Raw genomic sequence first — 18636 nt, 5'->3', positions numbered from 1 at the left:
AAAAGTATCCCTTAAGAGTAAAATAACTCATAAAAGAGAATAGCTCATTTCAGAATAGTGGATTTTATATCATTGGATTATCATTATTGATTCATCAATCAATCATTAATGTGTAAACATCACTAAGGATGCAGCTGGTGAAGGTGGAATTTATGTAGGAGTAAAAAGTAAAAGATTTGAATATTAAATCTGATTACGTACAGTAAAGTAACAGAAAATTAAGCTACTATGCTGAAATAAATATACTTTTCACCTTTGCATAGTAACTTTACATGAAGTATAGTACCAAACCAAAAAGGTAACCATATGTATGAATTAAATTATTCCTACAACACTGGAACCTCATAGTATACAGAAACATTTTACTAAATAAATATAATCCTGGTGTCTTTTTAAACCTTTAAAATAAAAACAAATGTTTTAAACCGGAGCAACTGCTTCCACATGGACAAAACCATTCCATCCTGATTAATGAGCTTGACTATTAATATTAGCATGTTTATATGTCAAAATTAATTAATGTCAAGATTAATTTGTTAGTTGCTTGTCATTAAGTATTAGTTAAGTATGTTCTGTGACCCCCATCTAAAGTGAGCACTACCTATTTTTTACAATACATTTATAAGCAGTGCCTCAAGTCTCAGTTATCTTCTCAACAGAATAGGGAAATAGACACACAAGCAGTAAAATGAAGTATGAAACAAAGTATGAAAATCCAATCATGAAACGCACATTAGTCAAGCTTTATTCATCAAGAATAAAACATGTATAACTGTTTCCATGAATTGCCACATACATGTTGGAACAATGCTTTATAGATATATTAAGTGTTTATTTATGCTTTACTCGTGCTAAATATTGTGTAGTTATCATCAAGTGCTACTGTTTCTTCATTGTGTCCTCTATTCCCCACTCAGAACAATTCAGCTGCGGCCATGTGAACATGTCCCCCTCGTCCGGCACCAAGTCCATGACCCCGCGATCGTCAAACACGACACACGTTTTTAAAATAAAATACAATTCCAGCTCCACCCTGGAGGATGACTACTATGACGAGGATATTAGCCCGTTTTATGACGACTACGATATCTTTACGAACGATTCAGACTCGTCGAACATCTCTGTGGCCTCTGCAGTAAAAACACGATCAGTGAGGTCAGATTCAAGCTCCTCTGTCAATCCAGCGGAGGTTGTCAGTAGCTGGGAGGCAAGCAGTGTCACTGAAACGGAGAAAAAGCAGCTGCCTTCCTGGGCTTTCTTCCCCACACTCCCCACCATCATAGCACAAGACAACACTGACCAGAGGATTGTGGGAGGCAATGATGCAATTCCTGGAGAGATACCTTGGCAGGTACTGTCAGAATAAAGAGATGGGGATGAGCTGAAGGCAAATTGGTGATATTCACAAATAGGATATAGTTGCGCTTTCTTGTTTACAACAATCCAATGCTTCATTTGAAAAACATAGTCAGTATAACAGTGCATATGTCAACTCTCTCCACTCCAACATGTCCAGGTATTTGGAGCAAGAAGTATATCATAGACAGTTGACTGAGTTGAAGGGTAAAAGAAAAAAGCCAGAATAAAGAAAGCCACATGCATTTGTCTTCAATTGACCAGGTTGTTGCTGGTCAAATTTCATTGACATGCTTATTTATTCTTTCACAAGATGTGAGGTATTATTAGGTCACCTGCAAATGGTAAACAATATTTTGTGATTGGGTATCAAGAGGTATAAATATACCTCTTGAAAGTCTGAAGATGTCAAAGTGGAGCAGTGAGGTGAAAGATAAGATTGCAGATGGAGAAAATAACATGTAAATGGAAAAAGGAGAACGTATGTGCTGTGATGTTGCTCTGCCATATTGTGTATCAGAATGCATTTGTGTTTGTGTGCAGGTGGCTCTGATGTCTTACTCTGCCATCCTTGAAAGAGCAGAGGCTTTCTGTGGAGGATCTCTTCTCAGTGCATTATGGGTCGCCACCGCTGCCCATTGTCTGAAGCAAACTGATATTGTTTTCTTCGTCAGAGTGGGTAAGTAAAACTTATGTTACATTACTATTATATTCTATGATCCATAACCACAACAAACTGGTCTTAATCTTTACATATGATGTCATTACTGCTAACTATTTCCCAAAGCATGACTCTTCTATCCTCCAAGCAGTCATTGGTTACATGTCATGTATGAACAAATAAATTCCTACTTGACACTTATTGGAGATAGATAATCAAACAGTTGTCAATGCATTTTATCATGGTGTGGAAATGCTATGGCCTCATCGTTGTTGGTGCACTCAGTGGTGCTTTGACGTCTGAGATTTAAGATCAGAAGAGATCTATCCCATTGCTTTGTGCAGAGAGTAATACTACTGAATATGTATATTAATCTGTGCTTCTAGGTGAACATAATGTGTACCAGGATGAGGGTTCAGAGCAAGACCATGAGGTGGCAGAACAGCATAAACACCCCATGTATGATGCAACAATTTCTCTGTATAACCATGATATTGCACTGCTGAAGCTTGCCACTCCAGTGGAACTGTCCGAGCAACGGCGTCCCATCTGTCTGGGCCCCAGAGACTTTACAGAGACCATATTGAGGGACGCCAGCAGCTCTCTGGTGAGCGGCTGGGGAAAGCTGAACTTTGGAGGCATAAAGTCTTCCACACTTAAGAAGCTGGAGGTCCCCTACGTGGAACGGACCGCATGTAAACAAAGCAGTACGGATAAGATTACGCGCTATATGTTCTGTTCTGGCTACCAAAATGAACAGAAGGATGCATGCCAGGGAGACAGTGGGGGGCCGCATGCCACTAAATACAAAGGCACTTGGTTTCTAACAGGTATCATCAGCTGGGGGGAGAAATGTGCTGTGGTCGGGAAGTATGGTGTATACACTCGAGTATCCCGTTACCACAAGTGGATCAGTCAGAAAACAGGGATCCCAATATAACTGACTGTGTAAAGAACCCAAAATGTAAAGAAATAACAGAGCTGTCAGCCAACAAAATATACAGAGGAAGTGAAATGGGTTTTTCTATTGAATCATATTATTTTAGATTCTTACAATAAAAGGTAATCAAGTGAGTATTTTAATTTCTCTGTTGATATATTGCAAACTAATACTTTGTAGCTCTTCATAAAATGTTTGATTTGCAAATAAATGCAATCTTGATATGCCAATGTACAATTGTGTTTCATGTTTCTGAACTGAAAACGAGTGTTTTCAGTTCTTCGGTCTAATTAAACCTCTGCTAAGGTTGAATGTGGATCCGAACTGATAGGTTCACATTAGGTCACAAATCTCCTTTAATTAAGAATGATGAAGATGTTATCTGTCTCATGCCAACAGGGTGAACAAAGCTAAAAGGAGACTTATGAAAATATAACTCAATGAGTCTCTATCGAGGCCCATACAGTCCTGAGCAGAGGTCTAATCAGGGTTAACTGAAAACACCTGTGTGGATCTTTAAAGGACTGGCCTGCTCACCATGCAGGTGTTTTCACTCACTTGCTGATTAGACCTCTGTTCAATTATTGGGCAGAGATATGGTGACAATTCACTGCCAAACTCCATTAAGCTGCATTCAGATCTCACCAAGGCAAAATATGCAATAGATCAATGTCACCCTCCATGTTAAACCGGTACATTGGCCCCTCATGTTTTTACAGTTTAAAGTTCACTAGGCCTTTTTCATAACAAACATTTTTACATTTACAATTATTTAAAAGTATTTATATTATTAATTACACTGGTGTTACCTGCTATGTTTTGTCAAAATCTCTGCCGTGAAAGGGGCAGATTTAGCAGAAGGTCAGATCAGTTAGAATACTGAGATAAATTGGCAGTGAATTCTGGTGTCATGTCATATGGATTATAAAGGTGCAAGCTGTCCTGCCTCAATAGGTGCAACAAAACTAACAGTTTAGGATATGACAATCATAGTCTCTACATGCTAACATAGTCCTGAAGGTCTAATCAGGCAAGCTAAGTGAAAACACCTGTGGGTGCCTTCCCTTTATGAGGCTCTGCAGGCCTTTACTGTGTCATATCGAGAAGAAATCACAGCAGTCGGGTTGAATCAAATCAAATAATACTGTGCTTATATTTATGAAAATAGGCATTATAATACAAGCTTTCAGATGATTCAAAATATCAAAGTGCAAAATGAGCAAAAGCAGCAATCACCAGTGAAAGGTACTGTGGAAAAAGACGTATTGTAGCCTGTCTATTAACAAATCTAATGTTACACCATAGCCTGTGTTGGGTGGACATCAAATAAATTCAACATGATTTTACGCATTATGGAGTTGCATTGCTTACACTTTATTTAGACAATCTGGCTCTTCCAATCAATCTTATTCGGTTTTAAAGTTAATTTGAATCATCGTAATCCAAAGATTCAGCAAATACTGCAGGTCACATGACAGATGAGTGCCAACATCTGACTGTTCAAAAACATTCTTACCATTCATATGACGGTTGTCCAAAGTTGGGTTCAACATCAAATTCTTTTTCGATTTTTACTATTTACATATTCACAGTTAACTGAATAGCTGTCTGTAAGTATAAAATAGTCTCCTGTGAATGGTTTTTTTTTCTAATTCTATGAAATACTTCAGCTGGCAATTATAATTCTACACTAATGTATTTATTGTTAGTACCTAACACTGAGCATAATTCCCATGTTGGCGTAAACTAGCAGTACAGACAGAAATAAAGCATCAGGCACGTGTCCATGCAGAGCAGCGAACAACAGAAACATAAAGCGCGTCTCATCTCAGCTGCAGCAGAGGAGGTATTAATTTGATGGAAGAGTTGTAAAATTATAACCAATCTAAAATCACCAAATTTATCGACAGCAGCAAAAGTAAAAAAAAAAGGCTATGCAATCACATTTTCAGCTACACATCCCTCACCAAAACCATTAAGTGGCAAAACAAATCCACGATGTCTGATTTGAATGGGGAGATCTTGACTGACTATTGCTGAATATTCTTTTCTTCCCTTTGTACTTTCCGGTCCTGTACGTTCACCAAGAGGAGGAAAATGTCTGAGGCGGAGTAACCGTGCTGATTTGCGACATGCATAGTGACGTTGCTGGCTTCTGTCAAAGATTTGAATTCATTGAAAACCAAGACACCACAAAGTAAAGCTATTTTCCATAACTGACCGTGTTATATAAAAAGAAGCAACAATAATTAGCTGAGCTGTTTGGCACATGAACATTAATGATATGTCATTAGGCATATGCATGATTTCGGTCATATTTCATAAGAAAATAGAAATGATAAAACTTTTCCAATAAAAGTTCAACGTCTTCAGTTATAACACCAAGTCCAAATAATGTACTGCTGGAACAAAAATAGATAAAGAAAACAAGTTCCCATGTATGTGCTTTGCATTGTTACAGTCTTCTGAGGTCCACTCTGAATTGTACAGCCTTCTGAGGTGGACATGTCACAGTAGTTGGAAGAGTAAAATTCACAGGTGGTGTGCTTCAATCTGCCGAACATCTCTGCAGTGTCACGTGTCCCTTTTAGATCAAGTGGAGTATGTGTGTCATCTATGATCTGTTCTGATTGGCTCTCAGCAGGTCTCTCCCAGAATCCTGTGCAGGTCCTCAGGTAGAACACGCCCTTCTTCCCCACGACTTACATTCCTCACCATCCTGCGATTACACGGAAAAACAGAGACAACAATTTTAACATGAATTATTTGGGTATTTTCACCTCCAGGTTCGTTAGACACTCAATTCAAGATTATGTGTAATAAACATTTCTGAAACACCACATTACCACATTCCCGCCATTTCCTCATGTAGTAGCTGGATGACATCCCCGCAGTTAAAGATGATGTCATCGGTGCTGGCCATGCTGCTCTCTACCATAACTCTGTACCTGCCCGCCACCTGGAACAGAAGAAAGACAAGTACAAAGCAGGAGAATGGTGCATTTTGCTACTTTTCCAAATGCGCGGCAGTCTGAATTTAGAGTGCCCTCATACCGAAAGTATTTTGGCTCTGTGTTTACCCACCAAGCTGTTGGTCATCAATGTTTTGTTAATACAAGAGGCCTCCCAAGAGGTCTTTTCTGATCAAGTAACTTGAACAAGAGGACATCTTCTGAGCATGCCTCCCTATGTGTGGAAAGTTCTCCTCTTTAAAAGAAGAGTAAAGATCCCGAAGTGATAGTGACTTAAAGTGTTCTGCCATAACGTTTTTTAATGGAGTTTTTAACGCGTTAACTTTTCCAGCCCTACTTATCAGTGTTTGTGAATTCCCCCCATAGACTTAAGAACATATAATTTCTCTAGTACTACGTAAAATGACTAACTCTCACCAGGGGGGCCGGCTGATCCTCCTCGTCTGAGTCCGATAAGTTGGAGAGGTCTGTCGCTGCTCCCCAGTCCTCCAGACCCTCACAGATGGCCACTGAGTGGGCAGGAACAGGCCAAGCTGCAGGTGACAAGACGGCTTTGACGACTAGAAAGAGTAGCGCTACACCTTTTAATCACTAATATTCCACGAGCTGTGTGTATCCACTGTGAAACCCACGACAAAGATATATTTCAGTTTGTCCAGCACGTTCATATCCTAAACAATCTTCCACTCCAAGAAATGTAAAGAACAGTATGTTATCTTTAAAGTGAAGGCCTACGCTCTCAATGAGACCACTAATAACGGTTGGCTTATTGGAAAGGTTTAGGGCTACAAATATTTATGACATTCAAGTTAACACCACAATCTGTAGGAAAGAAAGTCAATGCCACCAAAGGGTTAAATGTGTATGATACTCTGTTAAAGAATTTTTGCATTTCATCTTGTTTTACGTATCTTATATTTAATTTGATGTGTGTTTCCCTCAAAAATAATGTTAAGTTAAATTTGAGAGACATCACTTAACATCTCTCCAAAGACCAGAATACCAGAAAGTGTTTTGAAGAGACAAAAGGTTTTCAAAAGAAAATGGAGCAAGTAATTAGTGTCAGTACTAAAATGTTAAAAAGTGTTTGCTGTGTGTTGTATTTTGTGGGCAATCTGCCTCAGCAACTCACTGCGTCGCGGTGACCGAACGACAGGTTCTGTGTGGGCGGGGCTTGTGTCTATTGACTCCTCCCCCCGTAGCCTGTGAGAGTAACTTGTTGTCGAGGAGCTGTGAGGAACAGGGAGACACGCTGAGCAGCCTCCCACCGACGCTCCGCCCCACGACACACACATCTCTGATGCACTGAACCGCATCACCATTGGAACAAGACACAACCACAGACAAGACAACAACAACAACAACATCCACGGTGTCACAAAACAAGCTCATTCACATTCTGTAAATTAAAACAGCATTCAATTAAGTTCACAATCACATATATTTCAGCGTCTGATTGTAAGGTATGTTTGAGTTCATAACACACCAATATTATCAGAAATCGCTGGAATATATGGAAATATTACTTTGAGTACACAGTGTTCTGCATACATACGTGGCCTAAATAGCATTTGCAAACAATGCAGTGTGGCTTTAAGTAGATGGGTGGAGTTTGAACCTTAATCCAATGTATGGAAAGAGATTCAAAAGTCGCTTTGTCTGATGTTGTTAAAGCCTACACATCTGCTAATTCACGGAGCAATCGTTGAAATAAAATAGGACTAAAATGGACATTCCCATAGCTGGCTAACTTCAGTATAACCTAAACGGTCTTATGAAAAGCTGCGGACCCACTGATGCAGGGGGTAACGGTCCAGGGGTAACGGTCCAGGGGTAACGGTCCAGGGGCCCCACTCCGGCTCCGGAGAAGGACGAGCTAACGACCTAACAAGCAACCATCCATGTCCTCACATGTCCTCAAATCTTTCTTCCTCCTGAGCTGCAACAACACTTTACGGCAATTGGCACGTGTTGTCACCATTCCAACGAACAACAGTCATTGTCATTTTCGTTTGTATTATGAAAATGACCACAGATGTTCCAATCCTATTCCATTTCTACGGTTGAAAGACTTTACAAATTACTTACAAATGCTTTGTGACCACATCTCATGTAGACAAATCATTCAAAAAGTGACAGTATTCATATCTTATCCTGTGTCTGTTAGTAAGAATCAAACATACCACAAAACATTCTCTGAATAGGATTATCCCATGCTCGTATGCTTCGACTGAACTGTGAGTCTTTGTGAGTGTATCCACCCAGAATATGACTGGCATGATTTTACATTACGAACAAACCTCAGGAAAAGACAAAAACCAACATGTGTTCATGCATCTATAAGAACTTTCTGAATTCCCTTGTTATGGAAGGTGAAAATCTTAAAAAAAAATGGATCACATAGATGCAGTTAAATACTCTAAAAGGCTATGTAATTCCCAAACACAACTGGGCCCTGAAGTTCTGAACGAATTGTTCTCAATTAGTATGAAAGAGTTGATTTGTTGGGGACTATTTTCAGATTCGGTGTAATTCACAATTGTATGCACTGGTATTTACGGCAGCAGATAGTGTATGTCGGATCGACTAAATAGAAGTACTGTGCACAACAATGCAACTAACTGATGTATTTTGAATTGTTTTTGGACAATCGAGATCTATGGCACAAAGGGATGAGCTATCAGGTTTTTGCTACACAAACAATACTTGTTAGAAGGATCAATGGAGGGTTGGTTTTGATCTTCTCATTTTCATTTGACCCCCAAAAAACTATGAGCCAATATTGATCATTTTCCAAGGCAAAGATAATTGTGAAGCTCAGAAGACTCTGCCATTCATCAAATATAACGCATGCTAGCATGCTATCAGTAAACAGAACATTAGTTTCTCCTACAAACACACATACAGCCCCACCAACACCCTGTAAAGCCTCATTTTGACACTTCCTTTGAGAACCAACGCTTTCAATGACAAACAAGCATCAGATTGTAGGATCTTAAACAAAAAAGAAAATCCTCTGACTCACACTTTGACAGTTATCTCTTAAAGATTGCGTCATCCTGGTAAGGTGTTGATTGCACTGGTGAAATTCAGCCACGTGCCATTTCAGATAAGATAAGATAATCCTTTATTATTTCAGTGCCACGGACAGTGTTGAAGCCATCAACGTAGTCATGAAAACCAGTTCTCAAAGGTAATGCTAAAGAGACAACAGATCAACTCACTCAATAACTTTAACACACTGCATACATATGATCATCATGCTTTGTTATTTAAAAACAAAAACAAGATAGGGTGGCATCTGGGTGAAATGGAGGCGCTATTTCAGAAATTGAATTCCTATAATTAACACTAGAATGGAGAGAAGCCATTTCCTTAATGTATCAAGTTTAAATCAATGTTGTAAATGAAACTGGTTCAAGCGTGAGTTGACCCATCCCCACCACCACACACCAGGAGGTCATAAACTGACAGAGGATGAATGGGAGGCCATGCAGAGAGATTCACCTGTCAGAGAGGGGGTTGTCGGAAAGTGGAAGAGAAGGAGCCTCATCTGAGAAAAGGAGAAGGGACAGAGGACGCAGACACATTGGCAGATATATTGCCAGAGCTAAACATAAGTTAAAATTAAAATAAAATTGGGCAATTTAAGGAAAGAAGGGAACAGTGAATGAATGAATAGCATTGATAGAAACCTTGACACAGTTTCTGCTGGTTGGTGAGAATCTTTCGAATCTCTGTCAGCCAGGCAACTTTGATCTCCAGTGTGGGAGCCTAGACAGAGAGACCATAACCACAAGAGAGGTTTGAGTGAATGAGCTAAAAGGTACACACGCTGAAACACTAAAAAGAGAAAGAGAAAATAGAAATAAAAAGATCAAATACCTGAACTATGTACACTACTTCTCTGCCACTGTACCAGATTTCAAATTTCTTCACATCTCCTTTCACATTTTCTGTGATTCCCACCGCACTCATCTACAAAAACATAGAAAAGTAACTACATTTCCGGATCACCCGTCATCCTCACTGACTCTTTTTTACTATACCATGTTGACCAATAATATGCAGTGCAATTCATGTTAAGCTTCATAAAAGACGGCTGTATTGGGGAGCTGTTGAATTGGATTGCATTGGTTGTAGCTAGCTGTACCTAATGAAGTGAGTGTATTATATATTGTTACTCTGAGGCAGGATTTGAAGCTGTAGAAAGGTGTCCTCTCGTGAGTGTCCTCGTCTCTTCGCTTGCAGAAGAGCAGAGCAAGGTCATAGAGGAAGAGATGCCTCTGCATGGGCTTGAACCTGGCCAGCTCCTTCATTCGCACCGCTGCCCTCTTATGGCTGATCCACACACTGAAGCCTCCCTGCATCACCACTCGCCCCAGCTGGCTGAGGTCCCCCTGGGAAAGACCGGTGGACCCAAAAGACGTAGATGAACTTAACCAACTTGTAAGAAATTCATCGCACAACAAAACACAAAATTAGAGGACATTGTGTTTTCTGAGCAGACTGAACCACAAATGAAACGACGTGTTAACATCGTTCATGTCAAAAATGTCAGCGCTTACAATCAGTTAACTTGGGATTTTCCAAGAACGTAACACTTTTTAGTTTCATTTACAAGTTACATGTAATTAATACCCGAGGTGGAAGAAAATAAAAGGCAATGGGAAAAAACACAACGCAATCTAAATTGTCCGTTCCATCTTATCTCTTGGTTTGACTGGTTGCCACCTGGTATCCAGTGATGGCTATCTGGTGCATGGAGTCGTTGACAGACTTCAGCAGCTCCAGCATGGAGCCCAGAGCCTGCTGGAGCTCACAGCGGTATCGCTCCTCCGTGCAGTGCTTCAACAGCTCCTGAGCCACGACAAGAACACAGGATGACAGGTCAATGTTTTTTTTTTTAGTTTAAAACCAAGTATGCAGGCATGGCTGTTGTCAATGTGTGTCTGTGTCCGTTTAAGGTAAGTGATTTGATCTGATCTGACTATATCTGTGTCTGCTTCGTTGTTGGTGTGCATGTCTTGGTGAACATGGTAAACTTGTTAGCATGCTGATGTTAGCGTTTAGCTAGCATGACTGCAGACTCTTCTTGTAGCCAATGTGATTAGTTTTATTAAATCTATATACCAGAATTTTTACACGCAAACAAGCTTTGCAGCAAAAGTGTAGAGTAGGTGTGTTAAATGTACGCTTTGTCTCATCATGACCAAAGCTGCTAATCAATCACTCGCTGCTTGATACGCATCAAGGCAGCAAAATCTTTATCATAGTGCAAAAAAAGATGGCAGGATTTTCTGAAATGATGGACATGTAAACTCAAAACTATTTGTCTTCATGTTGACACCTAAAAACTGAACCACTTGAACATGCAGGCCTCTGTGTGAGCTGCATTACCACAGGATGCTCCATCACTGACTGACTTAGGTGTACTAAACCTTGAGGAGCAGCTGGTACTTGGTGAGGCGCTGGACTGGTTTGAGGAGGTAAGAGTCCAGACCCAGCTTGTGGTCCAGCTTCTTCTGGCACTCCTGCAGAGTGAGAGAGAAAGACTTTACTGAATGGAGGAGGCATGAGGAGAAAACATGATTGGGTTGTAAAAAATAAGAAAGACAACAGCTTTACAAGCTTTACATGAATCATAGATATTATGGTATGGAACTACCTTGAAAAAGGGTGATTCAGAGCACTGTCTCCATAGCAACTCAGAGCAAGGCTTGTTCTGGCAGTAACGCTCATACACCTGGAACTTCTCTTTCTGCGCACACACACACACGCACACACACACACACGCACACACATACACGCTATTAAATATATAATATGTCATATCACTTCACATAAAGTTCCAATGTTTCTCCTAATATTTTCTTTACCCGTTGCAGGAAGCAAGTCCCCACCCTCTCGGGTGTCTCCAGGCAACCCTGCAAATCTTGGAGGAAGATCCTAAATGGAGAGGAAAATGATCCGCATGAAAAGAAGGGGAGACAACTCTGTGACAGCTTGTGTGTGTGTGTGTGTGTGTGTGTGTGTGTGTGTGTGTGTGTGTGTGTGTGAGTTGCCTGCTGTGAAACTGGTAAATCTCTGGCATGTTGCCAAAGAGAACATCCTTTTGGCTGCATAGAGCTGAAGGAAGAAGATTAGACATAGATGGGTCCTCCATTTCTGCCCTGTAGCCCTGAGGAGAGGAGAGGAGAGGAGAGGAGAAGAGAAGAGAAGAGGAGAAGAGAGGAGAAGAGAAGAGAAGAGAGGAGAAGAGAGGAGAGGAGAAGAGAAGAGAGGAGAGGAGAGGAGAAGAGAGGAGAGGAGAGGAGAGGAGAGGAGAGGAGAGGAGAGGAGAGGAGAAGAGAGGAGAGGAGAAGAGAAGAGAAGAGAGGAGAAGAGAAGAGAGGAGAGGAGAGGAGAAGAGAGGAGAGGAGAGGAGAGGAGAGGAGAAGAGAAGAGAGGAGAGGTGAAGAGAGGAGAGGAGAAGAGAGGAGAAGAGAGGAGAGGAGAGGAGAGGAGAAGAGAGGAGAGGAGATAAAAACAATCACAAATCCAGACAACTTCTAAACAGGAACCACAAAATGCCAGAAAGATCATCTAAAATCAACTCACCAGAAGGACGGAGAGCAGCTCGTCCACATAGATCCTCTCTGTAGCAATCAGTTCCTTCATAACATGGCTAGTAAAAGCACACAAAAAAAAGACAAATTTAGAAAAACAGAAAAAAAAACTATGCACACTGTGACCTTGGTAAAAGAAAGAGGCCATACAAATACAGTGGGACAATAGAGCAAAGGGTCAAGAGTCAGCTGAAGGATCACGTGTGACGGGTGAGAGACTGCGTACCGTGTGACCTGCTCTGGATTGTCTTCTGCTTCTGAATCTGTTTCAGTGGTGGAGCCATACAGACAGCTGCGGTTGCCTTGGAAGTCATGCATCACCTCGATCTTACAAAACACACATTAAACATGTTTTTTTAAGCTTGCTAACATTTGACAATTAACACAAAACACGGCAGGGAGTATCATTAGATTTGCAGCTTTGCAGCCATAAACCAAATTGACACATTATTGGACATATTTAAGTTTTGACCGGATGTTAGCGCTTGAAAACAAGGAATAGTTAACTTTAATACAATTCATCCTGAAGTGTGCATGCATGTGTGAACCAAAATAAAAACAACCTGTCCGACAATATGCTGCTGTAATCTTGTAAATGTCCTCACTGCGGGACTAATGAAGGATTATCTTATTTCATCTTATTTTATCTTATCTATCTAATAGTTGTTGCTGAAACATCTAAAACACTAAAGTGAACTTCATATTGTGCTACAGGAAACATCAGTGCATCACCAAAGTCATTACAATTCATCCTCTAAGGACCACGAATGTCTTTACAAAATGAAATAGCAATCAATTTTACAGTCAACTTCAAACCCTCTCACACACACACACACACACACACACACACACACACCTTGCGTTGGCTGTTGTTCCTCCTCGCAGCTCTTTTGCCAGGTAGCAAGTCAAAGGAGAACTTGGAGTTCAGGACGTTAAAGTCTACACCTGTGGGGGGAATCACAGATGCACACAAATTTGATGAGTGGTAATGGAGCGAAGAGCAAATGCAAACAAAATACTGCACACGAGTCATACAATAGAGAACCAAACGTGGTGCTGAAGTGGAGCTTACGAGGAGGGAAGTTAAGACAAGTGTATCATAATAAAATCAGAGTGGGAGACAGAATCTAAACCATTAAAAAAACAAATCCACACAAAAATAAATGTAGGAAAACAGCGATGGGACGACATAAAGGCGTCGTCGAGTTGGGTCGTACCATGTTTGGGGGAGAAGAGGGGTGACTTGCAGCGCTGCGAGGACGGATCAAGTTCCGGTCTGGGGGCCACCAGCTGAATCGGTCTGATTTGTACGTCCGCCAACTTTTTCAGACACTGCTCTCTGTTTCTGATCATGGACTGCACCGCGTTCAGCTTCTCTGTTACCATGGAGATTTGGGACTGGAAAGAAAAGAGGTGCAAGTTGAGCGGAGTGGCGGATCATCTTGTGTGTTGGTGTTCAGTCGCGGTGGGTTACCTGCAGCTGTGGGGTGAGTATGGCTTCAAACTCCAGGCTCAGAATGTCCTGGTTGTTTTTCATTGCAGATGGCGCCCTCTCCTGGTGACAGCTCAGGTACTGCAGCGCCTCCTGAGCGCCCTCTCTGGTTTGGAACTTGTCCACCATCTGACTGGCCAGGAGATAGGCGCCATCGTCGCACCACCGAAGGGCCTGCACACATACAAACGTGGGACACGGCTTATGAAAACCCATTAAATCTAGGCGAGGCACATTTTTGAATGTGATTAAAAGAAAGAACGGAGAAAAGGTTCACATGAGGATCTAAAACAACGGCCCTTTCAGATTTGTGTCCCTCTTATGTCATAACGTGACACACAATCAAAGCAATAGTTGTCTTTCCGGAGCATAAATAAGATAAGATGGGCACAGAATACATTGCACACCTACATTTGTGTGAATTGTTTTGTTCTCTTATATATTGATATTGAATCAAACATGCAGACACCACATGATGTTTTTCTTGAAACTTGCATTTGAAAAACAAGGAAGCAGAGCATGCAGGGTAAAAAAAAGAGCAGTAAAACAAAAATACACAATAAGAAATGATTGTTTCATGTTTTTTTAGCATTAATAATTCGGACTTTGCATATTTGTGTCGTGACAACATTGTTACCCCTTCGAGACGCAGCAGCAGGTCTCGTGCTCGGGTGAGCGAGGACCGCTTGGTGCGTATGGCAGTGGTGATGACGTCACAGCGATGTCGCAGCTCGTTGCAGCGCTGCACGATGAGCGCCAGGGCGTAATGGTGGTTGGCGGCCAACTGGTGGCCGTGCAGGATCGCCACCTGAGCACGGGCCATCTCCTCCTGAGCCACAAACACACACATGAAGGTTTTATGCTGATTTTCATTCGGGCTTAATGTTCATTTCCGGTCCCGAAAGCAAGAATTATGGTTGTCTGCAACAGGACCAATGGGGCTGCAGAAAGGACAACACAGAAGTTAGCATCCTACTGGTCAACGCAACAAAAAGCTAATGGTATTTTCCCATTGGATTTTGGATTATTGCAGAAAATATACTGGGGAAACAAACGTTTAAATAACTTACACGTTTTGTTCAGAAGGATAATATTCACAAATGAACTCCACTTTTGTTTTTTAAAGCTAATGTCATAAACTAACTACACTACGTCATATGAGCGTGAGTTCACACAACGAGGCTGTGAAGGTGGACTAGTCTTACGCTAACCATGAATGTATTCAAAATGTTTTATTTGTGACACGAGTGAACCAGAAGGCATTTAAATAATAGAAACATGTTATTAGAACATTTTGATCCGCTCAGCATTTTCCCTCAAGCAACAGCTTAAACTGCCATTGTGTGCTTCTTGTGTGACTTTGTTTGTGACCTGAGCGCGTGTGTCCAGCATCTCCAGGTCCGTCAGTAGCTGTTCTGTGAGAACCACTGTGGTTCCCACGGAGGCAATGTCCATCTCCTGGTCACCGATCCTCTCCAGTGCCTCCTCCATCTACACAAAGACACACACACACAGAGTTCCTCGTCACAGCAGCGCAACATCCAGACATCGCTGACGGAACAGACGCCAATTGCCACACCTGCTGAAAACTCATTTCATAGTGCAGCAGCTGGAGGTACTGCTGCATCTTCAGGTGGTGTTTGTCAAAGAAGCCGTCAAACGCCTCCTCCATGTCTCGGAGCTGAGCCAGGAGTCTGAAACACACAGGACCCACAGACGTTCAGACACGCTGTCTGGTTTAATAGGATGGTAGTGTCAAGCACGGTGTGTCTCCTAAATCCTCTCATCTATTCATCCTTCTCTCGCTTCTTTTAAAACTTGTCTTGTGCCAAAGTCATTCCTCTAAATAAGATGTCTGTACCTTTGAACAGTGCCCACGTCTAATTTTAGGTCCCTCTCCTCCTCTACATCTCTCTTAGAGGCCTTGGCCGTCTCCAGGTTCGACAGCAGCAGCCTACCTTCTTTCTGCACGCTCCGGATATCGTCCTGAAACAACACGGCAGACAAAAAAAGAAAAGACAAATGAAATCCATAAAACAAAAAAAGATAGATAACACGTAGATAAAGAGTGAAAGAGGAAAGAAAGGAGAAGAGCCAGGGGAAACCTTCATCTGTCTGTATCGCTGTGTGTGTGAGTGCAGCAGGAACTCGATGGCATTGGCTTCATCTGGAAGTTCGGTCTCAGATAGCTCGGATCCAAAGCCCTGCAGCAGCTGAGCGATCTCCTTCACTGTCACCGCAAAGGTCTCAATGGCCTGCAGACACACACATACACACACATAAAAGTCAAATTAGCCATAATCTTTGCCAAATTTGACAAGTACAAAGAACAAAAATAAGGCCTGCAAGCTGAGCTCAACTGATTTTTTAAATGAATTTAGTTGCAAAACCCTTAAGAGAAGTTTGCAGCTTGTGCAAACATGGATTTAATCGATCTTTAACTTCTTTATATTCAACAGCAGCATTGCATGTTCCGGTGAATTGAGTGGGGTCATAAGTGTGTACCGTGCGGAGGACGATCCAATCGCTTTGGCAGTACTCCACTTTTGCCGTGAAGTCTGTTGTCAGGTGGTTTTCGTCGATGTAGCGCAGCAGGTCCCCGACCGAACGCAGCATCACCACCTGAAGTCACAGCACCAGGCGGCCAGTGAAGCAACATCATGTTTCAACTCGTGTGTTTGGCAGCATGCAGTTAGAGGAAATAAGAGAAGAGCATCTACTGTTACTCAAAATGGAAAGGAAGACTGTGTAGAGTGTAGAGCAGACACAGGATTGTGCCGCGTCGGATAAATAAAATGAATATGTTTAGATGAAAAAGTAAAAAATGTTCTCCCACCCCTCGATTCTCAGTTTTAACCCCTTCTCACCGGCATCTTTAACAGGAAGTCATCCTGGCTGAAGCGGAAGTCCAGGTCAGTGCTTGAAGACGGACTGGGGGCTGAGCTAAACAAGTCGCTGGGGCGGAGCACCAACACCAAATGCAGATTTCCTGGAAATGAGGTCTGAAAAATAAAGTGTAGTACGGTATTCAGCTACGTATTATTAACTGATTACACACAGGTGAATAGTGGACTGGAAAAGATGACAAAGGATGGAAGATAGTCACAAAAAATACACTACGCAACAATTGTAAATCCCTTTTAGACTATAATATATAGGACAGAAGACCAATGTTATACACCATGACTGTATTGAGAGGAAATGTATTCATGTCAGCTTTGCGATGAGCTAAACTGACTTGTGTGGCTTCATCCTCCACCACATCCCCATATGTGGCCAGAGCAGCACAGGAGGAGAGCAGTCAGACAGTCATGTTGACAGTCAAGCAGTCCAGCAAAGCTCGACACAGCATCAGCATCTCTCTGCGTCAATCAGGGAGGAGCTCCCTGACAGTCAGCTGCTCCAACTGACTCTGCTTCTTCGTCACTCTTCTTCATAATAACGTGCCTTGCGTGTTCTCCCTTTTCCATCTCGATACAAACCATAAGCGGCCGTATTATTGTTGTTATTTCTAATAGTATATTCTTCACATATCATATGTCTTATTACTTCCAGTTGTGTCCAGTTGAAAGTTATACAAGCTTTATGACCATTGAGGGGAGCAGCAACCAGGTGTACCCGTTGCGATGATGACTCTTTCCTCACCTGCTTGCCGTCTTTTAGTCCCATCTCCTCTCCTCTCACCAAAGATACCTGTTCATCCCACATGCACTTTGCACAGTGGTCACAGATTTAATAGCCCGAGGAATTATCAATCACAAGGAAGGATTCACACTGCATATAAACCTCTCCCACCCTCTGTCAACGGGTTCACCTGGCAGGGAAAGTGCACAGTATAGCTGCCTCCTAGTGTGTTGTAATAATCAATACTAGACTTTTAAATGAAACTGCTGACCTTACAACAAATACACACAGCTGTCTCGCCAACTTACCTACAGGCCTATACACACAGTGGCCTTTTGTACCAAAGCCACCCAAGTCGTCAATATCAACCAACTCCTAAAAGCAGCCATGCTCGATGTTATGGGATGACTGCATCCCACACATGCATTTAGATTGTGGGCATTGAGTAGTTTACTCTAATTCCCAAATTTGTTACATAAAGGTGCACAACTTGAAGACACTACACAGCAACTGTAGGCTACAGACTGCAGAGCTGGTGGAGGCACATGCTGCTCTGTATATCTGCAGTTACAGAGACACACACACACACACACACACGGGCGCGCGCGCTCGCACACACACACAGAGCACGTTTGTCATTGTCCTGTCCTGCACACATCCACTTCTCATTTAACTGCGATCTGATTCTGACCAGTGTCACCGCCGAGAGGCATCTTAAATATCTAATGGAGTTTGTGCTGCACTAAGAGCACATCCCATCCTCTGTGTCGCAGTACTGAACTGTCTTAGGAGCCGCTCGCCTGTCTCTCTCTCTCTCTCTCTCTCTCTCTCTCTCTCTCTCTCCCCCTCTCTGCTCCTCTCTCTCTGCTGCAGTATCCTCGCCGCCCCGTTTGAAGCCTCCCACCTCCCCACCTCCCGGAGGAGCTTACCGCGGCCCGGCGCAGACGGGGGAACCCCCGCAGCGGGTTGGACTCGGCCATGGC

At 42.1% G+C, this 18636-nt stretch overlaps 2 protein-coding genes across 3 annotated transcripts in view; one reads left to right on the top strand and one right to left on the bottom strand.

Annotated features, from left to right (window-relative positions):
• The window catches only part of f9b (coagulation factor IXb), a 5231-nt gene extending 2052 nt beyond the window's left edge, over positions 1–3179 (top strand). The window contains exons 6-8 of the mRNA XM_068600082.1: positions 918–1351; positions 1900–2035; positions 2404–3179. Coding sequence (XP_068456183.1) covers positions 918–1351; positions 1900–2035; positions 2404–2957 — 1124 coding nt within the window. The 3' untranslated portion in view covers positions 2958–3179. The remainder of the gene's footprint in view (positions 1–917; positions 1352–1899; positions 2036–2403) is intronic.
• Positions 3180–4113: 934 nt separating this feature from the next.
• On the bottom strand, positions 4114–18633 carry LOC137802286 (proto-oncogene DBL). 2 transcript variants are annotated; one of them, XM_068600080.1, is made up of 26 exons: positions 18583–18633; positions 16897–17031; positions 16535–16651; positions 16135–16284; positions 15891–16015; positions 15609–15723; positions 15401–15520; positions 14667–14858; positions 14012–14203; positions 13755–13935; positions 13394–13482; positions 12764–12864; positions 12530–12596; positions 11995–12110; positions 11809–11878; positions 11598–11690; positions 11371–11463; positions 10664–10789; positions 10114–10329; positions 9815–9907; positions 9625–9703; positions 9437–9482; positions 7062–7234; positions 6347–6462; positions 5804–5916; positions 4114–5676 (listed from the first exon to the last, which is right to left on the bottom strand). In XM_068600080.1, exons 1-26 carry the CDS (start codon positions 18631–18633, stop codon positions 5595–5597), a joined length of 3051 nt encoding a protein of 1016 aa, XP_068456181.1. In that variant the 3' UTR covers positions 4114–5594. The 2 variants fall into 2 exon arrangements, with proteins under 2 accessions (XP_068456181.1, XP_068456182.1); XM_068600081.1 differs by having other exon boundaries at positions 7062–7159.
• Positions 18634–18636: the final 3 nt, after the last annotated feature.

Source organism: Clinocottus analis, unplaced genomic scaffold, assembly GCF_023055335.1.
Source record: "Clinocottus analis isolate CAN_PGR_092001 unplaced genomic scaffold, fCliAna1.0.p SCAF_5, whole genome shotgun sequence".
Lineage (NCBI taxonomy): Eukaryota > Metazoa > Chordata > Actinopteri > Perciformes > Cottidae > Clinocottus > Clinocottus analis.
The sequence above is the reverse complement of the archived record's forward strand: the minus strand, read 5'-3'. Positions and strand labels throughout refer to the sequence as shown.

Excerpts from the sequence above, each read along its gene's own strand:
- LOC137802286 (XM_068600080.1), bottom strand. The coding sequence starts at position 18,633 with ATGGCCGAGTCCAACCCGCTGCGGGGGTTCCCCCGTCTGCGCCGGGCC. Across the intron at positions 11,691-11,808 it reads GGACTTGCTTCCTGCAACGG|AAAGAGAAGTTCCAGGTGTA; the intron begins GTAAAGAAAATA and ends GTGTGTGCGCAG. Across the intron at positions 9,908-10,113 it reads GCTTCAAATCCTGCCTCAGA|ATGAGTGCGGTGGGAATCAC; the intron begins GTAACAATATAT and ends ATGTTTTTGTAG.